Here is a 20,401-nt window from a genome sequence, read left to right as displayed (position 1 = left end):
AGACACTTGAGAAACTGCAAGTCGCTTCTGGTGTGAGAGGATTAGCCATCTGCAAGGCTTTTGGCCAGGGGACACCCAGATGTTTGATGTTTTACCATCCTTGTGGGAGGCTTCTCTCATGTTCCCGCATGGGGAGCTGGAGATGGCAGAGGGAACTCAACCCACTCTCCCTGGATTCGAACTGATGACCTGTTGCCCAGCAGTCCTGCCAGCACAAAGGTTTAACCCATTGTGCACTGGGGGCAACTGAAGTGAGCTGGGAATACAGAGGGAAAAGTAGGAGGAAAAGAAAACGGGACATTTTAAAACCAGCTGAGAAAGTAAAACTGCCCCTGCCAAATTAAGACAGTTAATGGGGGGCAATTATATGTTAGGGCAGGATCTAGAATTCATTCTCAGAATTTCCCAGTGAATATGAATCCTCCAGATGTTCCTGGTCTACAAGTCCAGCGGCCTTAGCTAGCATAGCCAATGGTGAGCAATGATGCAAGCTTTATGGTGACCACATCTGGAAGACCAAACATTTATATACGGTTCTGGCCCAGCTTACTTGTCCAAACACATCTGCCTCTACGGCCCACCTCGTAACTTAAGATCATCCAGGGAGGCCCTGCTCTCACTCCCGCCAACATCGCAAACGCGGCTGGTGGGGACGAGAGACAGGGCCTTCTCGGCTGTAGCCCTCCACTTGTGGAACGCGCTTCCAAATGAAATACGATTGACCCCATCTCTCCTGGCGTTCAGGAAGAAATTAAAATCTTGGTTTTGGGACCAGGCTTTTGGACAATAAACATAAAGCAGCACTTTGACTGGAAATGGATTGGCAAGACGATATGTATGAGGATACGGTTTAATGGTTCTATCAGTGGGTTTGTGGACTGAGTATTGTTTAAATGACTGTTATGATAATTGGTTATAATTAATTGCTATTGGGTTGTTATAGGTTTTTTCGGGCTACATGGCCATGTTCTAGAGGCATTCTCTCCTGACGTTTCACCTGCATCTATGGCAAGCATCCTCAGAGGTAGTGACACCTCACTACCTCTGAGGATGCTTGCCATAGATGCAGGTGAAACGTCAGGAGAGAAGGCCTCTAGAACATGGCCATATAGCCTGAAAAAACCTACAACAACCCAGTGATTCCGGCCATGAAAGCCTTTGACAATACATTAATTGCTTTAGTTTTAACTCTGTATGATTCCCCCCCCCCGGGGGGGGGGGTTGAGAAGGGAGGGGTAAAATGCTGTAAATAAATAATAATAAAATAATTATATCACCAGCACACAATATGAATGAGTGCTTATTAGCGGGATGGTGGGTGAAAACAATATTTTTCACCGGTTACCTTTGCCTACATTCTCTCATAGACCTAGTCCATCTCTTTGCACAACCTGGAGGGTTTAGTAGACACATTTGCATTTAAATAAGCTTTGAAATATCTATTTTTATCTCAACATTTGCATTTCTAATAATATAACCTTAACTCACAGGGATTAGGTTTGCACACTGATATCCCTGCTAAGAGGGATGGGCGTAACTAGTGGGAGGTGTGATCTACTGCCAAATGGATGAAGGGTAAAGTTGGAGACATCTGTCCTATCTCTTTATGCAAACATTTTCGTGCCCTCTGTCTATCACATGCCAGCTCTGTTTCCTAAAAGAAGTACCACCCTTGTATCTATGAAGGATAGATTCTTGGACTTGACATTGATATGTAGAACCAATAGAAACCATGTGAAAATGAAGAACTCCTAGCCTTAAAATGATTATTTTGTCACAACTGGATTAAAAAGCTCATGGGTACTAATACTGTGGATACTGGGGGTTGTTTTATATATAGTTAAGTGCATTTTTTGAAGTTCATGAACACATGCTCTCATTGCCTGTAACATGAATGTGCACATTTTAGACATCATCATCATCATCATCATCATCATCATCACCATCACCATCATTTAATTACTTATTAATCGCCCTCCATCCGAGAATGCTCCAGGCGATTTACAGCTAAATTGTAAAAGATAAAATACATACATACAAAAATTAAAAATTAACAGGGATTGAATGCTCTAATAAAAAGCCAGGTCTTAAGTGCTTGAGTAAAAGGCCCTAAGTCACGCATGGCCCTCATGTAGGGCGGCAAGGAATTCCATAAGGCAGGGGCAGAAATAGAAAAAGCCCTGCGTCTGGTCCCTTCCAAGTGCGCTTCTCTAGGACCCGGTATCTAGAGTAAGTCGCGGTGGCTGGTCGTTGCGACCTCCGATGATGGGAGAAGGATAGGCGGTCCCTAAGGTATGATGGACTCTGGCCGTAAAGAATGTTAAAGGTCAGAACTAACATCTTATACAGGCCACGGTACTCAGTAAGAAGCCAATGTAAGTGTTGCAGCACTGGTGTTCTATGGCATTTCATGGGCGTTCTTGTGAGTAACCTGGCTGCCGCGTTCTGAACAATACGAAACTTTCGGGTTGTAGACATCGGAAGGTCAACATACAGAGCGTTGCAATAGTCCAGCCAAACGTGACCGTGACATGGATGACAGTTGCCAGAGCCTCGTCAGATAGGTAGGGTGCTAGTTGCCTCGCTTGTCGTAGATGGAAAAAGGCCTTTTTGCTGGCAGCAGTGACCTGAGCTTCCATTGTCAGCTGCGAATTCAGGACGACACCTAAGCTCTTAACAGTGGTCGATGGAGATAGGGCGGCACCATCGAAGTGGGCAACGGAGGAGTCAGACCTGCCGGGCGGCCAGGTCTGATTCCACTTTAATGTGTGCATTTTTCGGGGAGCTGCTGCTTATGTCTGTTGATATAGTGGACTTTCAAATCTCTGAAGCACAACAGCTGCAGATAATAAGAGAAGAGGCATTTTACGATTGGAATAGTGAAACTGACCACCTCCTCTGCTTGGCAATGTAACAACTTATTAGGTGAAAGGGAACTTGCTGTCTTTTCTTGATCTATTGCACTTGAATGAATGAATGAAAACTATTTCTATCCTGCCCTATCCCCTCAGAAGGGATTCAGGGTGGCTTACAACAAATAACAACAAATAAAAAGGCAAACATTCAATACCGTATAACAATACAAAATAACGTAAGTCAAAAGGTAAACCCATTTTACATCTACACAAGCAGCTTGTATACCACCAGTTCTTCATTTGGTTAAGCAGCTTCCTGACTCAGCAGCTGTCAGATGATAATAAGGGACTGGTAGGATTTCACCTATAAATCTTCAGATTCAGGTTAACCTGAGAAGTTGCTTGAGCCTGTACTGGGAAATGCATTGGCACTGAAATATTTCCTCTATGGTATCCTAAGAATCATGGATGAAGATGTGTTTGTTTATTTGTAACACATCGTCTTTGATTGTGGGTGAACTACAATTACCGAAATCCTAGAGTCAGTACTCCTCAAATACCGCCAGTATTCAAAGTTGGCTATGCTGGGTATGTTTGTGAAGTGTAGTTCAGATCTGTTGCCGGTTGGGTTTACAGTGCTTTTTGGTTGTAGGTGTACCATAACTTCCAAATTTGCATGCAGATGATTTCCCCCCAAACCCTACCAGCATTCAAAGTTTACAGACAATGGCTTTGTGTTTATGTGATGTGTTTAATAATGTTTAAAGTTTTATCAGAGGAGGGGCATTGAATTGTTGGCAACACTGTGAACCACCCTGAGTCCTCTTTGGGGTTGAGAAGGGCGGTATACAAATACAGCAAATAAATAAATAAACTGGAAAGGTTCTCAAAACAGATTTTAAGAAGAAGGGAAAGGGGAAAAGGAAAGGGTATTTTACCCATAGGGTTACAATCTAAAATGGGTGGACAAACTGCAGGTGCAGGTCCCTTCTACACTGTCATATAAAATCCAGATTATCTGCTTTGAACTGGATTATGTGGCAGTGTAGACTCAGATAATCCAGTTCAAACCAGATAATGTGGATTATCTCATTTGATAATTTTTGGGTTATATGGCAGTGTAGAAGGGGGCTCAGAAGATGGCACTGCATCATGTCAAGCTCTTTCAGAGGGTTGTAAGATGTCATCATATACTTTCAAGGGACCACAGGTAATGTTAATTCACTCTCACTCATTTTCAATGAAGGATCTAGCTTTATTTTGTCAGAGTGAAAACTGGACACTGTGTCCCCTTCCACATAGCTGTATAAAATCCACACTGAACTGGATTATATGGCAGTGTGGACTCAGATAATCCAGTTCAAAGCCGATATTGTGGATCATCTGCCTTGATATTCTGGGTCATATGGCTGTGTGAAAGGGCCCTGGGGCTCCCATCTCTTTAACTGTTGAGAAGAAGAGGGGATTTCAGTTGACATTTCTCCTGGTGGTGGGACTGGTCAAAAATGTCCTCTTCTACACAAACATTAAAAATTAAGAAGTCCTCTCAATTTTTCAGTCTGGTAATACTAAACTGGGCTCTTTAACTGGGGTTTTGGGATGGAGGGAAGAAAACAGCATTTTACGGAATATTTGGGGGGGCATAATCACGTGATAATAAAACTATAATAATAAAACTTTATTTATACCCCGCCACCATCTCCCCAAGGGACCCGGAGCGGCTTACATGAGGCCAAGCCCGACAGTACATCAATAAACAAAAGCAATAAACAAAAACAATAAATAATAAATTAATTAATATAAATCACATATAAACAATAACCAATAAACAGTAACACACAAGGGTTTAAAAACCTATGTCTGGGCCAAATGTAATAGTTTAAAAATTAAAAAATAAATGCTGGGCATGAACAGGTAGGATATAACTGGTATAGAGTTTTCAAAGAGAGATGAGGGAATGTAGTCAATCCTAAACCAGTAGTAAAGTGCATTCTGGGGGTATATTGCTGAGAATTTCCTTATTCTGGGAAGGCACACTGGAACAGCCATGTTTTCAGGCTCCTCCTAAAGACTGCCAGATTTGGGGCATGTCTGATGTCCTTGGGAAGTGAGTTTCAGAGTCGGGGGGCCGCCACCAAGAAGGCCCTCTCCCTTGTCCCCACCAATCGCACCTGTGAAGGAGGTGGGAGCGCGAGCAGGGCCTCTCCAGGTGATCGAAGAGATTGTGTGGGTTCGTACACAGAAATGTGGTCATGCAGGTAGGCGGGTCCCAAACCGTTCAGGGCTTTGTAGGTAAGAACCTGCACCTTGAATTGGGACCGGAAAATGAACAGTAGCCAATGGAGCTCCTTAAACAGGAGGGTTGACCACTCTCTGTAAATCGCACCAGTTAGTAATCTGGCTGCTGCCCATTGTACCAATTGAAATTTTCGAGCCGTTTTCAAGGGCAGCCCCACGTAGAGTGCATTACAGTAATCCAGTCTGGAGGTGACTAAAGCATGGACCACCCTGGCCAGATCAGGTACAGTCGCTGCTGGTGCACGAGTCTTAATTGTGTGAAGGCCCTCCTGGCCGCCGCCTCAGCTTCAAGCGTAAGTGATGAGTCCAGGAGGACACCCAGACTGCGGACCTGTGACTTCAGGGGTAGTGCAACCCCGTCTAGCACAGGTTGCCACCCTATACCCCGATCCAGCTTACGATCGATCAGGAGGACCTCTGTCTTGTTGGGATTGATCCTCAGCTTGTTCCTCCTCATCCAGACAGCCACAGCGGCCAGGCACTCGTCCAGTACCCGAGGGGCTCCCTTTGAGTTGGATGGGAAAGAGTAGTAGAGTTGCGTGTCATCTGCATAAAGGTGGTACCCAACTCCAAAACTCCGGATGACCTCTCCCAGCAGTTTCATGTAGATGTTGAAAAGCATGGGGGACAGAATGGAACCTTGCGGGACCCCAAAGGTCAAAGGCCAGGGGTCCGAGCAGGTGTCTTCCTACATTAGGGGAATGTAGGAGTTGTGCAGAGGTTGGAGATCATTTGGGGAATTTTCAGGGGATATACAGGAGCTGCCAAAGGCTTTCCTGTAGCTCTCCAAGATGGAAATTAAGAGGAAGAGAACATGAGCACAGGTTTCTTAATGAACTATGAATTGTTAGTTATAAGAAACAAAACATGAGAGAAACAAGACACAAAAATGCACAAACAAAGCAAAATGGGAAATTAACCAACAACGCCTGAATGAAGCCGAGTGCATGCTTTCCCTGCTGCTGTGGATTTACATATTGTAATAGCGATAGATTTCTTTCTTGCAAAGCACAGAGGAATATCCTCCGTTTCTGGGTACAGGGAAGCCTGTCAGCTGGCAGACAATCGATGTTGATTAAGTGGGCAATTAGCTATAGTAGGAAGCCCTTTAATCCATCTGTCCCCTGCCACCTGGAATGAATAATAAGAACAACACATCCTTTACACATAGGGGCAGAGAGTGTGAAGAGAAGAGAAAAGGAATTGTTTCCTGACCCTGACTTAGGGGTTTGTCTATACAAGAAAAAAAAATCTATATCCACCTCTATTCTAATGCTGTAAGGAGACACAATGTGTGATCACTTCAACAGTGAAAGGCTTTTATGTGTTTTCTTTTAGGACTTAGAATCATAGAGTTGGAAGAAACATCATGGACCATCTAGTCCAACGCCCTGCCAAGAATCAGGACTTCACACTAGAGGAGTGGTTCTCAACCTTCCTAATGCCGCGACCCCTTAATACAGTTCCTCATCTTGTGGTGACCCCCAACCATCAAGTTATTTTCATTGCTACTTCATAACTGTAATTTTGCTACTGTTGTGAATCGTAATGTAAATACCTGATAGGCAGGACATATTTCATTCACTGGACCAAATTTGGCACAAATACCCAATACGCCCAAATTTGAATACTGGGGCGGTTGGGGGCGGGGGACTGATTTTGTCATTTGAGAGTTGTAGTTGTTTGGATTTATTGTTAACCTACAATCAAAGAGCATTCTGAACTACACTAGCGATGGACTTGAGCCAAACTTGGCGCACAGAATTCCCATGACCAACAGAAAATACTGGAAGGGTTTGGTGAGCATTGATCTTGAGTTCTGGAGTTGTAGTTCACCTACAAACAGAGAGCACTGTGGACTCAAACAATGATGGATCTGGACTAGAGGCGGCCCTAGGTAATTTTCAACGGTAAGCAAACAGTATTTTGGCGCCCCTGCCCCCCAACCAATCACTGATTTATATCAGTTCCATCATTGATGGAGTTCAGAATGCTCTTTGATTGTAGGTGAACTATACATCCCAGTAACTACAACTCGCATATGTCAAGGTCTATTTTCCCCCAAGAGCGCCTCAAGAGCGCCCCTGAGCAAAATGAACTATACTGCAAAGGCTTACTATACGTAATGGTTGAGCCGCCCCTGATCTGGACCAAACCTGGCACAGATACTCAATATGTCGAAATGTGAACACTGGTGGAGTTTGGGGCAAATAGACCTTGACATTTGGGAGTTGTAGTTGTTGGGATTTATAGTTCATCTGCAACCAAAGAGTATTCTGAACCCCACCAATGATAGAATTGGGCCAAACTTCCCACACCGAACCCCATGATGAACAGAAAATACTGTGTTGTTGTAGGTTTTTTGGGCTGTATGGCCATGTTCTAGAAGCATTCTCTCCTGACATTTTGCCTGCATCTGTGGCAAGCATCCTCACAACCTCTGAGGATGCTTACCACATGCAGGTGAAACATTAGGCGAGAATGCTTCTAGAACATGGTCATACAGCCTGAAAAACCTACAACAACCTAATGATTTCGGCCATGAAAACCTTTGACAATACAAAAAATACTGTGTTTTCTGATGGTCTTTGGCGACCCCTCTGATATCCCCTCATGACACCCCCCCCCCCCCATGGTCCCAACCCCCAGGTTGTGAAACGCTATACTTAGAGCATGGATTTAAATCTGGTTTCTGCTTCCTTTAGAGTTGGAGGCAGTGGCAGTGTTTCAGTGTGCCCCAAGGACAGAGGCACAGTTTCTTTTGCCTTTTCAATGGAGAGGGCTCTAATCTAGCCCTCTCTATTGATCTCATTCATGGTTGGGCTCAGCTGGGAAGTGATAGCCACAAGAAGGACATTTCTTAATGGTCCACATCTGAATTTGGGCAGGGAAAATGTGTAGCTATCAATAAAATAGCAGCATGGTGTATTATGAGTAGGTATAGTGCTAAAGGGAGAATCCAAGACAGCTCCAAGGCAGAATACTCTGAATTGTACCTGATTTATTTTGATGATGTAGAAAACCCCTTTGTTAAGGCTGCCACACTCAGTTTGGCCCAAGGTATGAAATGGCTAGAAGTCCAGAAAGCAATGTAGGAAATATGAAAACCAGCTCAGGCCCCTTCCACACATCTGAATAAAATCCCACATTATCTGCTTTGAACTGGAATATAAGACAGTGTGGACTCAGATATCCCAGTTCAAAGCAGATAGTTTGGGGTTTTTTGCCTTGATATTCTGCATTATATGGCTACGTGAAAGGGCCCTCAGTGAATGCTGAAAATTAGTAACTTGGATTGCAGAACAAAGGGCAGCCATACTAACAAGCAGAGCAAGTGTTATAATAGGGCAAGGAATTAATAGCTGTTTAATGTGTTATGACATTTAATGGCAGGGATGGGAAGAAGTACATTTGGGATTTTCTGCCTCATAACCTGGCAGGCTTTAGGTTAGAAGAGGCTGTAAGATCTGACGTCAGGGGTATGATAAATCATGCTGGGCTTTAGTGTGAATTTTATAGGAGCTATTCAGACTGCTCTGCTGTATCTTCCCAAATAGCTCTTTTAAAGAGGAGCTGCCAAGCTATAACTTTAGGTATCTTGACCAAGAGATAAGGGCATTTGCTGGTCTACTCAACTGCTTCAAAGAACTGACTATGTTTCTCTACCAATCTTGTGGGTACAAATACTATCTCATGAATAATGTTCATCTGCACACAAAGGACCCTTCAGGTGAATCTTCAACTCTGCATCTGTCCTGCTGTAATCACAAATTTTCAAAGGGGTCCAGACACTGTGGTTTCTCATTTGTAAGCTTCCTGTGTCATCCCACAACATTCTTTTTAAAATCTATATAAATAAAAATGTAATGTTCATTTGTGGGATTAACACAACTCAAAAAACACTAGATGAATTGACACCAAATTTGGACACGAAACACCTCTCAGGCCAACAAGTGTCCATCAGTCATAAAAATATTGAAAAACACAGTGGAAGGGACTTAAAAAGCTAAAAAAAACCCATTACATTACAACATATGTGCATAACCACATAAATGCACATATACACACATACACACACATATATATACACACATAACACATAAACACATACTGGGCCACAGCAACGCATGGCAGGGGATGGCTAGTATGCAATAAAAGTGGCTAGTATGCAATAAAAGTGTGTTAGGAAGCAATAGTTAGAAGGGACTGCAAGGGCTATCTAGTTGTGTAATCCCGCTATGCAGAATTACATAACTAAAGTATTTCTAGGGCCCCTTCCACACAGTCATATAAACCAGAATATCAAAGCAGATAATCCACAATATCTGCTGTGAACTGGATTATCTGAGTCCAACCTGCCATATAATCCAGTTCAATTTGGATTTTATACAGCTGTGTGGAAAGGCCTTAAGAAATAGCCATCTAGCCTCTGTTTAAAGGTCTCCAAAGAGAGAGTTCACCACTCTCCATAGTAGTCTATTCCACTGGAGAGAAAAACGGAACGATTCAACGACGCTATTGGATAACACTTTTAACTCAGAGACTCAAATTGATGTATGTTTTTATTGATATTGATTGTTTTACTTGGTTTTATACTTAAATTGACTGTTTTTAATTGTATTTTATGTCTTTCATACTGACGGTAAACCGCCCTGAGTCGCCTGCGGGCTGAGAGGGGCAGTATATAAATGTAGTAAATAAATAAATAAATAGGTTTCCTTGCCTAAGAAAACACTAGGAAATTCCTGGGATTGCCATGAATGGAAGGCAGATACATATGCTTTGGAGGTACTAGAGGCCTCTCCAGTTTTCACTCTAGCAATTCTATCTCCTATAGTATTAATGGGTGTTGATCCAAACATCTGGAGAGTTAAAATTCCCACTATGCCTCCACATTACAGTGATTCCTTCTTAGGGCCCTTCCAGACAGCCATAAAACCCAGATTATCAAGGCAGATAATTCACAATATCTGCGTTGAACTGGGCTATCTGAGTCCACACTGCCATATAAGCCAGATCAATGTGGATTTTATACAGCTGGGTGGAAAGGGCCTAAGAATTGAAGAGATTTATCTCCTTTTATTCTGGTTGATCAAAAGAGAGGTGGGGTGATAAATCTGATGCCAAAAGAAAATATCCCCTTCTGCCAATTAGCATCTCATGCAAACACTGTTTCAAACATTATCAGTGGAAAGCTGAGAAACAATTGTGACAGCCTCAAGTTACCCATTTCAAGTATAGATATTAAATCAAGGATATGAATGGAAACTACACAAGCCACTTCTGAAAATGATTTCTGTCCGCGTACAGCCTTTGCTTGAACAAGATCACAATCTCTTTTCTTATCTTTTCATTTAGCAAATCAATCAGGTCTTTATTAGACCGTGTCCTCTTTTGTTCCTCTTGCTGTGACCTGGCAAGTCATCCAAAGTAATGCTACAAGAAGTTTACAAAGGACTGAAAGTACAAAGATCTCAATGGATAGTCCAAAAGGTTCATTCAACACCTTGAAAACCACAAATACTCTCTTATCTGGATAAGTGCAGGGAAACAAAAATTGCATACTTCTTGAGAGTACACTCCATCCAAGACTGATTATCTCAACTCCTTCTAAATCAATGTCATTCTCCACTTACGATATCTCCTCTCCCAAGGCCCCTGGTCTTATATATATTCATCCATTTTTTTATTACATTTCCCCAGAATAACTCAAAGTCTGTCACCATCCTTATCACATCTATAGATCGATATTGTAGCACTGATTGATAGTACAGTGGGTCCTTGGCATTTGCCAGGGTTTGGTTTCGGGATCCCCCATGGATATAAAATCTATAAATGCTCCAGTCACATTATTGACAATGGCGTAATAAAATGGAGTCCCTTGTATAAAATGGAAGATGGTTATGGATTAGCCCATGGATTACCCCACTGTACAGGTTACCACTTGGGGAACTGTGTGGGATAATGCACAGAAATAATGAGATTTCCAGTAGGTGATGGCCATTGTGACTGGTGCTTCCCAGGATAACAGGATGGCAAATGTATCCAAACTTTAAAAGAAGTATCTGAGGGCCCACACAGCTATATAACCCAGAATGTCAAGGCAGATAATCCACAATATTGGCTTTGACCTGGGTTATCTGAAGGCCCATCCAGACAGCCCTTTTATTGCAGAAACTTCCACAATAAAAAGGGGGCTGTTCAGACAATTTTCCGGCCAACCCACAATTAATTTGGCATAAACTAGAAAAACCCTAGTTTGTGCTGAATTAATTACATAGTGCATTTATTCTGCACCTTTTTGGAAGACGTGGGATAAATCCACTATTTCCGGTGTCTGGACTATTTATTTATTTATTTATTTATTTATTTATTTTCTATACTTGTATACCGCCGTTTCTCAGCCTAGCCGGCGACTCAACGCGGTTTACAACAACTTATAACAAACAACAGTATACAGTTTAAAAGCATAAAAACACGATCCACAATACATATATCAATAAACAATCCAATTCTTCTCTTGACTAAAATCGCGATCCAGTTTTGTCGTCCAAATTGCCAGTCCTTCAATCATTACACTTATTGCACTGAGTTAACCGAACGCCTGCTCGAACATCCAGGTTTTTAGTCTTTTCCGGAAAACCATCAATGAGGGGGCTGATCTTACCTCCATGGGGAGGGCGTTCCATAGCCGCGGGGCCACCACAGAAAAGGCCCTGTCTCTCGTCCCCGCCAGCCGCACCTGTGAAGCAGGCGGGATAGAGAGCAGGGCCCCCCCAGAAGATCTTAGGGTCCTGGTGGGCTGATAGGCTGAGATACGTTCGGATAGTCCAGACATCATTCTCACAGTTTACCTGGCTAAATAAGCCCGGTAAATTATGGGAATACCCACCACCCAAGCCCCTATATCCCATAGAAAACAAAGAAAAACTTACCTATCCTCTATTAGAATGATGCACCAGGAGAGCGAGGGGAGGGAGAGAAAATTGGTCCCCTCCCCCTTCTCCTGGTGCATCATTTCTACGTACCAGGAGAGCTTGCCGGGGCTTCTAATTGAGTATAGGTACGTTTTTCTTAGTTTTTTAAGGAGTTAGGGGGCTTGAGGTGAGGGGGGTAAGGCCTTCAGACATTCTCTCAGGCTAGTCCTGAGAAAACGTCTGAACACCCACCCCAGAAAGTGTGCGCTTTCTGGGGTGGGGGTGGGCAGGTCCCCGAGAAAATCTGTGTTTTTCAGATGCGGGTTCTCCTGGAATTAGGGTTTGTCTGGATGCAGCCTGAGTCCACACTGACATATAATCCAGTTCAATGTGGATATTACACAGCTGTGTGGAAGGGATCTGAGCTGCTGAATCTATTTTGGGCATATGGCTCAGCCAGAGGCGGCCCTAGGTAATTTTCAATGGTAAGCAAACGGTATTTTGGCGCCCCCCTCCCCCAACCAATCACTGATATATATTTTCTGTTCATCATGGGAGTTCTGTGTGCCATATTTGGTTCAATTCCATCATTGGTGGAGTTCAGAATGCTCTTTGATTGTAGGTGTACTGTACATCCCAGTAACTACAACTCACATTTGTCAAGGTCTATTTTCCCCCAAGAGCGCCTCAAGAGTGCCCCTGGGCAAAATCAACTATACTGCAAATGCTTACTTTGCGTAAAGGGTTGAGCCGCCCCTGGGCTCAGCATATTGGATAACTCCTTCAAATCTTGGGCTAAAATCCAGAGTGGACTCATTGTCCTGGGAGCTATCATCCACTACCGGTAGCTTCTAGGAATGTTCCTCTCATAATATCAGTGCAATTATGCTATTATCTAATGGTTGTACTTCGTCATGATCCATGGAGATCGTTTTCAGCAGTTTGTGGGTGCCTGATGTTTCAGAAGGCCTGTTCAAGTGCTCGGTGTCGTAGAAAACCAAAGTAGAGATTTTCAGGTTCAAGCTTTAAGTTCACTGTGTGCTGAAATTCCAAGGAAATATTAATGGGTCCCAAATTTACCTGACACACGTTGAATTGTGTTCAGTAAGCAAATTTTGCTTCTTTGTTATTACTCAAGGTAATAATAAATTGCAAGCTCGGTATCTCATATACTGTTTCAGAACCTCAACAGTATGATTTTCCCCTGTTGGGAGACTAGTGGGATTTATACTTTGAGTTATTGCAAGCAAATTAAGAATTACTTCCCCTAATTAATTTCCACCTCGGTGCACTCTGTCATAAATGCTTTTAGAGACAGGGTCCTGGAAGTATTTAATTTGTTGGTTTTTTTTTTACTCTGTTCTTCTTGGTTGTTTTTTACAAGACTGAGGTATCATCTATGCTGACTGAAAGCCTTGCAGTTTGATGGACTAATCCAAGCCTCTTTATGACAGTGATTCTCAAAGTGTGCTCCACAGAGCCCTTAGAGCTCTGCGAAGCATACTAAAGGGCTCCACAGTTCTCTCCTCCTCGTTCTCCCCCTTGCTCCTCCCTTGCCCTCAAAGGCCTTTTTTGCTCACTTCCTGCACTGCCAAAAGCCTTTTTTCCCCTCACCTCCCTGATCCTTCCCCTTTCCTCTTGCTTGCTTCCAAAATCCTACTTCCCTCCCACAGCTCAGGGGGTGCCTTTATTGAGCTTTTCCTGCATGGCAGAAGGGGGTTGGACTGGATGGTTTCTGAGGTTGTTGTTACGAAGGCTGGATGGCCATCTGGGGGTGTTTTGATTGTGTTTTTCCTGCATGGCAGAAGGAAGTTGGACTAGATGGCCCCTGGGGTCTTCCACTGATATACTGTTAAGTTTATGTTGGTCAAAAAGTTTGCTCGTGCCTGATATATATGCATTATATATAATATATAAACATTTCTTGGGGCTCCACAAGAAACATTAGCTTCAAAAACGGCTCCATGGCTGAAAAAGTTTGAAAACCCCTGGCAAACTAAAAAAAAAAGAGTTCCCACTTCCACATCCAGATGCCCTGAATATGTTGTATGTGAAGATGCCCTGAATATGTTGTATGTGAAGTGTAGTTTAGATGAGGCTCCTCTCCTCCCTGGACATGTAAATGAGAGAATGGTCAAAAGAGGACTTCCGAGGGTGAAGGACACACTTCTGTTCATTGTCTGAGCACGATAATAATAATGATGATGATAATAATAATAACAATAACAACAACAACAACAACAACAACTTTATTTTTATACCCCGCCACCATCTCCCCAGGGGGACTTGGGGCAGCGTAAATGTGGACAAACCCAAATCAAAGATAAAAACAACAGCATTAAAATCGATCAAATAAAAACATACTGCAGTTACAACAAAGCATCATAAATATAAAAACATCATAAAACCATATCTTGGCTGAACCAGAATTGGAGCTGGGGCCAGGCTCAGGTAAGTGCAGTGAAATTCCTAAATAGAGCCGGGGAAAAGTGCAAAAATTCAGATATATCAATCTCGCTATAAGTGTCAAAAGTTAATGGGGAGTAGGTAGAACTAAAGAGCAGGACCATAAATAAGTTCAGGTTAATACTCAAAGGCACAACGGAACATCCAAGTTTTTAAATCCTTACAGAAGGTAGATAAGGTGGGTGCTTGTCTGATCTCCTTAGGGAGGGAGTTCCAGAGCCGGGGGGCCACTACCAAGAAGGCCGTCTCCCTTGTTCTCACAAGCCATGCTTGAGACGGCGTCAGAAGCGAGAGGAGCGCCTCTCCAAATGATCTTAGGGTACAAACTGGTTTGTAGGGGATGATGCGATCGGTAAGATAGGCAAGTCCTGAACCATTTAGGGCTTTGTAGGTGATAGCCTGCATCTTGAATTGGGACCAGAAACATAATGGAAGCCAATGGAGCTATTTAAACAAGGGGGTTGACCAAGAGTAAACACAATGGAGCCAGAGATGGAAATCAACCCCTGATGGCTCTGAAATCTCCTTGGAATCAGACAAAAAATTCCTGCCATGAATTTCTAACAGTCTGAGAATTCTCCCACAATGGATCGCGACAGGAGGTGTCATTTGGACATTTTAAAAGATCTACTTGATACAAGAACAATTCCCTATACTGCAAGGTTTTTGGACAGTCAGGGGTGATGAAATGAAAATAAGCATTGCATCTACCAATCTCCACTGCGGGTGAATGACTCCACGTGGGATGAAGTTCACAGATGCAATTTTCTTGGAGATGGATGTGATCATGCCTTTTCCCCCAACCCTCTTGGAGAACTGCCTGTTCTAATGCACGCCAGAGGAGAGTCTGCTGTTTTCAGCGTGGTCTTAAGTAATTTGCAGGCACTAATTCCTGAAGCCTTCAGAAATGACTCACTTAATAACAGGGACCGCACTCTAATTAGCTTCAGCATTCCAGAGCGAGGAAAAAAAGAACCACGAGGCAACATTATTGAAAGGTAGGGCCTGGCTGCTTTGTGGAAATGAAGCAAGCTGTGTGGCCATTGATATCAGATCAAAAAGAGAGGAAATGAGTGAGGCACAGATGTTGCGTAGGAAAGCCATCCGAGTTCACCGGATTCTGGAATATATCCAAAACCATTGAGTCCAGATTCAGTAGCTCTCCTCTCCTACTGCTCCAGGTTGGAAAAATTACTTGTGGGGGCCACAACTACCAGAATTCCTTAGTCAGCAAGAATATTGCTCTAGATCAGGGCTCCTCAAACTATGGCTCGAGGGCCAGATACGGCCCTCCTAGGTCATTTACCCAGCCCTCGCTCAGAGTCAACCTAAGTCTGAAATTACTTGAAAGCACACAACAACAACAACAACAACAACGACTACCTTGGGAAGTCAGATCTGGCCACGGTGGTCCACGCTCTTGTTACATCCCGGATAGATTACTGCAACGCACTCTCCGTGGGGTTGCCTTTGAAGACTGTTCGGAAACTTCCATTAGTCCAGCGGGAGGCAGCCAGACTGCTCACCGGAGCGTCATACAGGGAGCATACCACCCCCCTGTTGTGTCAGCTCCACTGGCTGCCGATCCAGTTCCGAGCACAATTCAAAGTGCTGGTTTTGACCTACAAAACCCTATACGGTTCCGGCCCAGCGTATCTGTCCAAACGCATCTCCCTTTACATCCCACCTCGGAGTCTGAGGTCCTCTGGGGAGGCCCTGCTCTCGGCCCCGCCTCTGTCACAAGTGAGATTGGCGGGGACGAGGGGCAGGGCCTTCTCAGTGGTGGCTCCTCACCTATGGAATTCACTCCCCGGGGAAATTAGATCAGCAACATCCCTCCTTTCCTTCAGAAAGAAATTAAAAACATGGATGTGGGACCAGGCCTTTGGGCAATCTGGCAGATGAATAAAGGACAGTGATGACGGATAGGAATGGACAATGTGGAACGAAATATGGACTCTGAGTTGGCGAACGCTGTGTCTGAGATTGGCTATCGATTGTGAGATATATTGTTGTTTTAATTGTTGACCATTTAATTGCTGTTTTTATATGTTATTGTATTTGTGTGGGCACCAAGATGTGCCTTTTTGTAAGCCGCCCCGAGTCCCCCCTCGGGGTAGAAGTACACTAAATAAATAAAACAAAAAATCCTATCTCATCAGTCATAAGCAGGCCCACACTTCCCATTAAAATACTAATAAGTTTATATTTGTTAAAAATGTTATTAATTTTAATTATTGTATTGTCTTTCAGTGTTTTTGTATTACAAATAAGATGCGCAGTGTACATAGGAATTCATTCATGCTTTTTTCACATTATAATGCGGCCCTCCAACAGTTTGAGGGACTGTGACCTGGACCTCTGTTTGAAAAGTTTGAGGACCCCTGCTCCAGAGTATTGCTTACAGCACCTAGTATTTGTTGGTGACCCTCCATCCAATTACTAACTAGGCTGACCTGGCTTAGCTTCTAAGATCAGATAGGATCTGATGCATACAGTTAGCCCCCCATATCCAAAATTCTATGTTCATGGATTCATGTACAACTTGACAGTATCTCCCCAACCCTTATCCCAAAAAACAAAGCTTGAATTTTCCCTTGTATAGAAGGGGAAACATTTTATTATACAATTGTATGCAATTGGACTTGAGCATCCACTGATATCCTAGAAACGTATCACGACAGATACCCAAGGGCCCACTGTATATTATAATTTTAATGGAAACACCTTCCAGGAGACAAATGGGCTTTTAACGAATTCCATCCTGGAGTGGTTTTAAAGAGTGGTTTCCAAGCTTAGGAAAATGGAGTACATCAAGCGTGACCAACAGTGGTCTTTTCAAAGATCAACTTCAGAAGGATGAAAAATATTTGTATTATCTGTGTTGTTTAAGGAATTATTGTCAACTTGACCCAAAAGCCTCCCTTTGAACACTGTATATATTAAATAACTTTTGTTTCAGCTCCCATTTTTATATATTACATAATACATAATTACAGTATTGTTAACAGCTTTCCTTAGATGCTTCTGACAAAAAAAATCTAAATGGGCAAGACATTTGCTTTTGTTCTGTGCTCATTAAATAAGTTCTGCCTTCCTACACTTACGCTGCATTTGCAGGGCGATATAACCAATTTCCTGTCATTAAAGTTTTCAGTATCTCCGGATGGTGGTGACTTTGCAAGATATAGAATTCCAGTCTTGCTAATTTTGTTCATTCTTCTCTTATTCCTTTTCTGCAGGTCCCCAGTGCAATGCCTTAGTGGACCTGATTGGGACATGTTGGCCTCGTAGCGTGGCAGGGCAGCTGGTGGCACGTCCTTGCCCTGAATATTTCTTTGGAGTACGATACAACACCACAAGTAAGTCAAATGAAGGGCAAGGGGAAATGTGTGTAGCAGCCATAAGCCAAACAGTCATGCAAATTTAAATAAAGTGGGTTCAAGAATTATTTTCGGAAGAGGGGACTATTATGGCCTGAGGTGGCCTTTCTGTAGGAGAGAGAGGTTGGTTCCTTCTCTCCCTCCTATCCTTTCCTTCATCACTCTGGCATTCTCTGCTCCATTGCTCCAGGTGATGAGTGACTAGCACGACCCATGTCATGCCCGCTGGCTGTTGCAACAAGGACAATGGAAGGGAACATTGGTGCCATTAAGCCAGATTTGGCACTGCTGCACAATCAGGACTCTTTCTCACCAGGGCAAAAGTATGATAGCTGGGACCCTATACTACGTTACTTGTGCAACACAGGTCAGAATTAATGAAAGAAGACATGTGCAATGTGGGTCAAAAAGAGGGGGCAGAAGGAGGGGACAACAAACAGCCAAGCATACTGCGTAAGGCGAGAGAAGTAATGTTAGAGTTATTTACTGTTACATGATAAACAACAGCTTATGAAGATGGTAAACGGGATAGAAATGTTTCCTCTCCCCCTTTCTGGCAAACAATGTTCCCATGACTCTGACGCAGCTGCGTCTCTCACTTGCTGTGCTGTCTCGCGCACGTGTTCCCTCATTAATTCAGACTTACGTTACGCAACCAGCATAGGGTCCCAGCTATCATACTTTTGCTCTCAACTTTGCAGTGGCAAGAGGATGCAGCAGTCTAAACCATCCCAGGACCAATCCAGGATTTCCCATACTGGATTGCAATAATGGGAAAAATAGTCAGTGTAAAACAGGCATGGGGAAACTTTGGCGCTCCATATGTTTTGGACTCCAACTCCCATAATTCCTAACAGCTGATAGGCTGTTAGGAATTGTGGGAGTTGAAGTCCAAAACACCTGGAGGGCCCAAGTTGGTTCATGCCTGGTGTAGAACCTCCCTGCAACTGTTCCTGCCAAACCAGGACAGTTCTTGGGGCACTGCACACCTAACCCTTGTGAAAGTGAAGAGCCTACTGTATATAAATGTGTCCTAGGGCACACTAAGTGTGGACTCAGATAACCCAGTTCAAAGCAGATATCTTAGTGTGGACTCAGATAACCCAGTTCAAAGCAGATATTGTGGGATTTTCTGCCTTGATATTCTGGGATATAGGGCTGTGTGGAAGGGCCCCTAGTTGTTATGCCAACCAATCTTTGCTTAACTGTTGAACTGCAGATTCTGTAGATTCTGGTGTTAAAAGCAGTTAGTTTTATTATGTGTTTATTGTATATTCATGGTATTGCAGTTAATGACCAGAACAAGATATAACAGATATAATAACAGTACAATAAAGTACAATACAATAGCAAATAAAGAACTGGCATCATTAAACACAACATATTTGCAATACAGTAATGTAAAACAAAGCTTGAAACACTGATATCTTTAATACTAAGCAATCTATGTTGGCAAGCCATTGATAGCACACAAAAACGGAATACCTTGGCTATGATCTCAGGAAACTGTTTATGTGCATCTTTTATCCACATCATAAATTTTGAGCTTGGGAACTGGGCCAGATTCAGTTTGTGGAGAAACGAAGAGATTTGTGTGTTCATTTGTCAAATGGTAGTGGAAATCACACAGTGGCTTCTGCTCACACGGATTCAAGTTATGGCCATTCTGTGGGTCTTCTCCTTAACAGATAAGCTATCTTCTGACCACGGGTAAGTTGTCATGCTCTATGCCCTACCAAGAGTGTAAGAAATGTAGCCAGTAGAAGTGTGGCCATTTCAATTTCTATGTTACTTAATGGGGCCTTTTTTGCCGATACATACTTGTCATCACTAACCCAACAAATATTATTGCTTATGTTCTGCATGGAAGAAAAAGAGGATTCAAGTTTAACTCCTCACTTCTCCAGTTTTCGAAAATTCCAGGGCTTTCCAACCATCTTCCTTCTCTGGAAAGGCAAATTCACACAAACAAACACACACACACACACAATGAATAGCATGGCAAAACTTTTGATTCTTTGCACCATAGGAATAATGAGAGATGTGATCCGGGAAATGTACTTGTAAAATCTTGCTGGGAAAGGGGAAAGAAGTAGCACGGAACAAGTTAACTTTAGTGATTTATTTCTGTGCTCTGGATTGCCTAAGCAGTAGAGTTGTGCACGAAATTGGTTTCTCACGTTTTGTTTCTTTGGGAGCATGAATCGGGAAACCCTCTCCCCGCACGAAAATCACTTCGACATGAAAGCAAGTTGGAACCAATTCTGGCTCCAAGCCCACTTTCATATGCAACTGTCCACCTCCCAGAACTTGTCTCCCTGCCTTGAAAAGAGAGTGCATGTCTGGTGTGCAGGCCCAGAAAGCATGCATGCCTTTCTGCCAGTACTTGCAGCCAAGTACCTTTTACTCTAGAATAAGAGTTGCTTGGCTGCAGGCGCTGGTAGGCATGCACGCTTTCTGGGCCTGCACGCCACACACACAT

The 20,401-nt window shown here is 43.2% G+C and overlaps 1 protein-coding gene across 1 annotated transcript in view; it reads left to right on the top strand.

Moving 5' to 3' along the window:
• CRHR1 (corticotropin releasing hormone receptor 1) overlaps nt 1-20,401 on the top strand; it is a 160,033-nt gene that overhangs the window by 87,494 nt on the left and 52,138 nt on the right. The window contains exon 3 of the mRNA XM_060780989.2: nt 17,779-17,898. Within this exon, the coding sequence (XP_060636972.1) occupies nt 17,779-17,898 (120 nt within the window). The remainder of the gene's footprint in view (nt 1-17,778; nt 17,899-20,401) is intronic.

The sequence above is a fragment of the Anolis sagrei genome, chromosome 6, assembly GCF_037176765.1.
Source record: "Anolis sagrei isolate rAnoSag1 chromosome 6, rAnoSag1.mat, whole genome shotgun sequence".
Classification (NCBI taxonomy): domain Eukaryota; kingdom Metazoa; phylum Chordata; class Lepidosauria; order Squamata; family Dactyloidae; genus Anolis; species Anolis sagrei.
Note: the sequence above shows the minus strand (reverse complement) of the source record. Positions and strands in the feature narration are given on the sequence as shown.